This window comes from Mastomys coucha, unplaced genomic scaffold, assembly GCF_008632895.1.
Source record: "Mastomys coucha isolate ucsf_1 unplaced genomic scaffold, UCSF_Mcou_1 pScaffold22, whole genome shotgun sequence".
Taxonomy (NCBI): Eukaryota; Metazoa; Chordata; class Mammalia; order Rodentia; family Muridae; genus Mastomys; species Mastomys coucha.
In genome coordinates, this window is record NW_022196905.1 from 221,274,854 (window position 1) to 221,280,785 (window position 5,932).

Consider the following 5,932-nt stretch of genomic DNA (forward strand, 5'->3'; position numbering starts at 1 on the left):
CATTGCTCCCATCCCATTTGCTCACTGTGTACATCACTTATCCCTCTCCACCCTTGACAACCTCACTATGTCTCCTGAACACATCAAACACCACCCTGTCCAAGCTATTGGACCAACATCTCTCCTTCCGGTTACGAAAACTGGTCCTCAAATATCATTCAAATCCTTTACCCTTTGAGGACTCTATTTAGACACTGCCTTGTAGCAGCTGACTCTGGCATAAACTGACACCTTCTGTCAAGTAAATCACCCTCCCCTAATCTACTGCTTCTTCTCTCTTTGGAATATGTGTGGTTAACTTGGCACGATCTAAAACTTTCAAGTTCTCTTTTCTCCCATTCCACTAAGTATGCAGGAATCTCGCTTTGCTCCCAGTTGTCTACCCTAAGTCTGACAACAGATGAACAGACTCAGGGTACTATGCACTTGGAGAAGGATGAAGCAAACTTGTCTTTTTTTTTTTTCTTTCCTCTTTTAAGGAGCCACTGGCTCAACAGTCCAGGTCATCCCACAGGAAAAATGAGGGGTCAAGCGGAGAGAAACCCATGGCTAACACAAAGCTGGAAGCTTGTTAGTGCACATCAGTATCATGAACTGAAACCCAGGTACCCCACATGCCTGCCCAGAGGATACCAAGATTTTCTAGTTAATTGTTTTCTCAGAGCTATATAATAGCAAGTTGCAGAAAAACCACTTCATTACTACTAAACACCTCAGACATACATAGACCCCCTTACAAGGATATTTTTTCCACAAAACGGCAATGTTAACTTCCAAATCAGGAAATCACCGCACGAACATACTGTACAGTCTACAGACCTCATTCAAATGTCTCCCAATTATTTATTTTCCCAGGACCCCATTGAGAATCATCTGCTGGATTTAGCCATGTCAACTGAGTCTCTTCAAGTTGGAGCTGTTACTTCTGTCTTCGATTAGCTTAAGATTGTTAGCGTAGACCTTTCACTTCATAGGATGTATCCAGAGTTTGTTTTGTGTCTCTTGATGTACACCTGGGATGTGTATATTGTGGCAAAAGCTGGTGGGACGTCTCAGTGCTTCTCATCGGGAGGCACAGGAAAGAGAACCAGGTGGAAAATATAATGTAAACGTTTAAGAACTACCATATTTGTATATAAATAAATAAGTAGACATTTTATAATACTGGTTTCTAAAGCCATGGAAACCATTAGTGAGGAAGTATAACAATGAACCAGATATCTAATTGTTAAAGAATTCTGCTATTAGAACAACACTACTCTAAGAAACTGTTCTCCACTGGCTTCTTTTAATCTCTGCCACAACTGGAAAACACACCTTAAAACGGTAACCAAAACAGCCCCCCAACCCCCGTCCCACCCTACCCCCCCCCACCTACTGACACTGTGAATCCTCTCTCGCAAGTCATCACTATTAGAATGAAGACTGTGGCAAAATGTCCCAGTCTTAAAGTATGAGGAAAAGTCCATTTTCTAAGAAACCGTGTTGGCTTCCAGAGGAGAGGAAAGAAGTCACTCTTACCCATACCACAGATAACGGTCCTTAGGCCAGCGAAGTTTGCATCGCCAAGGACCCCACCCCTGACTTAATAAATGTGAAACTCTCCTGAATTCATGCTCATCAGTCTTGGTTTAAAACTGAGATTCTGATAGACATTGTCCTAAATATTCAGGTCTGGGGGAAAGGGGCCTCCTGACCAATCAGCCCTGGGATAAGTACCAGAGAACCGTCTGCACGTCTTCCAGCAAACGGAAATGCTGTTCCAGAGAGGTACCTACACTTTGCTGTATTTAAGACTCCCTCAATCGTTCACAATTCAAAGGCCTGAAGGTCTTTTAATCTTTTACCCCCAACTGGTCGAAGCCTGAATTTGAGGCCCAGCAGAGGTCGCTGACGCCCAGGAAGAGAAACAGAGTGAGCGTGGCAAGGGGAGCCCAGGAGCTTTGACATCATACTAAGCTCCTCCTTGCACGCACACATCACACTCACACACACACACACACACGCGCGCGCGCACACACACACACACGCGCGCGCGCGCACACACAAATACAGACACGCAAAAATCTGTACCCCTCTGCTCACGCTCTCCCCCATCCCATCTGCCCCGTACCTCCTCATCCCTCGGCAAGTGAGTGTCCCGGGGGTACCCATCTAGTCTGGCCAGAAGCTCAGTTCTCCCTGCCCAAGGGAACCCACGCAGAACAGGAGCGACCTCCACGTCTGCAGCGGGACCGATAGTCCCAGCACCGGGGATCTCCAGCACCCCACCCCTGCCCCGCTCGGCCGCGACAAGCAGAGCCACCACCCCCTCCAAACCCGAGGACCCCCGCCACCTCTATGAGAGAAGGCGACGCAGGGCAAAGGACCAGGACGCCTGGCAGCCGGACACCCCCGCAAGTGCGCAGCGCCCGCTCCGCGTCCGCGCGGCGATCACCCGGGAAGCCCGATGCCAGCGCCGCACGGCGGCTGAGAGGGGACAGGGCGGGTTTCTCCCGCTCGCCCCGGATCGAGTCTCCGCAGCGGCTGCGCGTCCCAGCCGGGGCTCCGCCGGCCCGGGAGTGAGTCGCAGCGACAGGAGGACCAGAGCGGCGGCCCGGGGTTGGCCCGGGCAGGGAAAGGAGGGACGGAGCGTGGGGGAGGGAGCAGGGGGCGGGGAGGGGACCCCGGAGGAGAGAGATGACAATGTCTCTCATCCAAGCGTGCCGCAGTCTGGCTCTCTCAACATGGCTGCTTTCCTTTTGTTTCGTGCATCTGCTCTGCCTGGACTTCACCGTGGCGGAGAAGGAGGAATGGTACACTGCCTTCGTGAACATCACCTATATGGAGCCCGAGCCGGGGGCCGCGGCGGCTGGTGGCGGTGGCGGCGCCGAGCTGCTGCACACGGAAAAGAGCGAGTGCGGGCGATACGGCGAGCACTCGCCCAAGCAGGACGCGCGCGGCGAGGTGGTCATGGCCAGCTCGGCCCACGACCGCCTGGCTTGCGACCCCAACACCAAGTTCGCCGCGCCGGCCCACGGCAAGCACTGGATAGCCCTCATCCCCAAGGGCAACTGCACCTACAGGGATAAGATCCGGAACGCGTTCCTGCAGAACGCCTCCGCCGTGGTCATCTTCAACGTGGGCTCCAACACCAACGAGACCATCACCATGCCTCACGCAGGTGAGCAACCCCGGGGGTGCCTGGCGGACGTGGGGGAGGGGAGCCCTAGAAGCGTCTAGGGAGATCTAGCACCGCCTCCGGGGCACCTCCGCCTGGGAAGTCCGTGCAGCACCAGAGACCGACCGTCTTTTACGTATGAAGCTATTAAGTTTTGTTGTGCGTCGCTTGGGGACAGGGAGGGCGACAGTTACAAGCTGGAGAGGTTTCAGTACGCTGGGGGAATATCAGAGAGTCTGGTTCGAGAGAGGGTTCACAATGGTGGGGTGTCTTCTCCCGGGAGAATTTGGGAAGTGAGGTTTGGCAGACAGGGCTGGGATCTTGTTCTTGTTAGTGACCCGTCTCAAGCACCTGTTTGGAACCGGAAGTTCTGATAATTCGTCTCTGCGCTCCGTTGTGTGTATCAGATATGCATATCTGGTGCAAGTGTTTGTGTATCAAGAGGCAGGTCAAGTTACTGCCTGCCGCTGACCACCTGCAAACTGCTCCCACAAGTTGGGTTTCAATCCTTTTCAGGAGCCCTTCCCCTTGCTGAGACCATAAGTAAATAATGTTCAACGCTCTGCCTGGGTTGTCTGCTTGCGTTGTCATCCAGAGAGCCAGACTGACGGGGAGCAGGGGTGAAGCATTCCATGCCCAACAAGCCAAGAATAGCCACGAAGTTAGAATTACTTTCTACTGCCCTGTTGTCTTTTGCCTGTCTTGCTTCACGCACTCAAGAAAGACCTTTGTCAGTGATCACAGAGGCCAGGACTAAAAATAATCTTTATTGCCCCAGCTCGACACAGTCTGTAAGCAGTGTTTTGGTGAGAGAAGTAACAGAAGCAACAAGGCTATGTTATTCATATTTGTTAGCACAAGCTACTGGTTGTAGGGAAGTGCCCTCTTTGAGAGTGAGCTGCTGCAGAGGTAGGTACCGGAGAGATGGCTCTGTTTTCCCTCATAGCACTTCCTGAGATGAGGTTCCTGCAGGCAGGATGTGGGAGAAATGACTGGAGTGTTGTTCTGGGCAGACTTGTCCAATTAAAACTATTATTGCAATTAAAGGCCAAGCTTTTAATAAGCAAAGAACTGGGGTGGAACGCCCAGATTGGCTGTACGTGCAGATATATTTTCTTTAGAGACAGGTCTCCCTTTCAAGAGTTCATACCACCTATTAGTATACAATTAATTTGCCCAGAGTAATCAACACCAACTGTTGTAGTCAAGAGCATTGTTAACTTTCTGGAAAACAGGTTGGGAGGCAAAATGAAAAACAAGCCAGAAAACAGCATGGTTTTCACAAGGGGAGGCCGTTACCTTCTTAGAAAGCTTCCAACCCTGCATGTTAGAGACTTTTGCTGTATTTCCTTGAGCACAATCACTCTCCCAGGGAGAGGCCTACACTCTGACCTTGAGTCATAGGACCCCTGCTGAAACTTGATCTCCAAGGATATTTGCACTATGGAAGAGTATCCGAGTCCTGTAAGGTATCTTTCAATTAACATTTAATATGGAAAATATAGATTCAGGGAGTGGGAAGTAGGGCATGCAGGAGTTATTCTGGGTTCTGTAAACACCAAGGTAGTTAGTGGAATTTACGGGTTCCACAAATGCTTTCCTGTGTGTGAGCATGGAATCTTAAACTGAGCTTCTCTGTGCACAGCATAATGGTTATCATTTGTTCCTGACTAAGAAACTATTTGCAGAGCAGCAGACACACTGGATCAATTAATGGCTCACCAGTCTTGAAGAAAGCTATAATTTGATTTTCTACACAAAGGATGCTTAAGGCATACAAAGAAGGAAAGTGTTGGCGATAGTCTAAAAGTTAATGTAGTACTTCTCCATGTCAAAAGAAAAAGAAAAAGTTGTGTCTGCTGGTAGCCTTGAACTCCCTGTTATGCCTTGGGCACGTTCCCACATTAGTCAGAGGGGGAGACTTCTACAGGACTGTGTTGTTCGTGACCAAGGTGAGCATAGGAATCTGACTGTCAATCAATGTCTTTCTTCTAAGACCCGAAGGCTCAACTTTCTCATCATTAAATATGAGTCAGACTTGGGAATCCATTTAGGAAACCATATGCAGGTTAGATGTTGATGGAATATGGTTATTTCATGAGCTCGGACTGCAGGACACCAGGGAACACAATTGTGGCCTTTGTAATCCAGTCCCTGAGTTAGAGGAAAATGAAAAGCTAATATTGCCATACTTCTCCATCAATGCCCTGATCTGAGGAGCCAATACCTTGGGGGAGAGAAGGCTTGGGTTTGGAATTCTGGAGCCTACATATAGTGTTCATCATCTGCTGTGATAGAGTCCTAATCTACCCGACAGGTACAAGTTCAACTAAATAAATTATTTCTCTCTCTCTCTCTTTTTTCTATGTGCCTTCTTTCAGTTTTTTTCTGAATCCATGGTTTTCCCTCCCTCCCTCCCTCCCTCCATCCCTTTCTCCTTTCCTTCCATCTCTATGTATTTGTCTCGTGTTCATGGAGTCTGGTTGAGTCCTTTAATACGTAGATTTGGTCTAGTTTCTCACATATCATATTCTTCTCATTGTTCACCATGGTTGTAGTAATTGTCACTGACTACTATTTCATTTATTTTTACTGCCAAAAGTAAGAAGTATTCCACATTTTATTTATTGTCAGTTGATGGGAACTGGGTCATTTCTACTTTGGGGTTTTTATGAATGGTGCTGTTATGTACATTTCTCTCTCCCTCTCCCTCTCTCCCTCTCTCTCTCTCCCTCTCTCTCTCTCCCTCTCTCCCTCTCCCTCTTTCTCTCT

General features: G+C 49.0%; 1 protein-coding gene across 2 annotated transcripts in view; it reads left to right on the forward strand.

Annotated features, from left to right (window-relative positions):
- The first annotated feature begins 1,977 nt into the window (after positions 1–1,977).
- Positions 1,978–5,932, forward strand: part of Rnf150 (ring finger protein 150) — a 225,055-nt gene continuing 221,100 nt past the window's right edge. Inside the window, exon 1 of one of the 2 annotated variants that reach the window (XM_031340503.1) lies at positions 1,978–3,163. In XM_031340503.1, coding sequence (XP_031196363.1) covers positions 2,680–3,163 — 484 coding nt within the window. In that variant the 5' untranslated portion in view covers positions 1,978–2,679. The remainder of the gene's footprint in view (positions 3,164–5,932) is intronic. The other variant, XM_031340502.1, reaches the window with a different exon arrangement.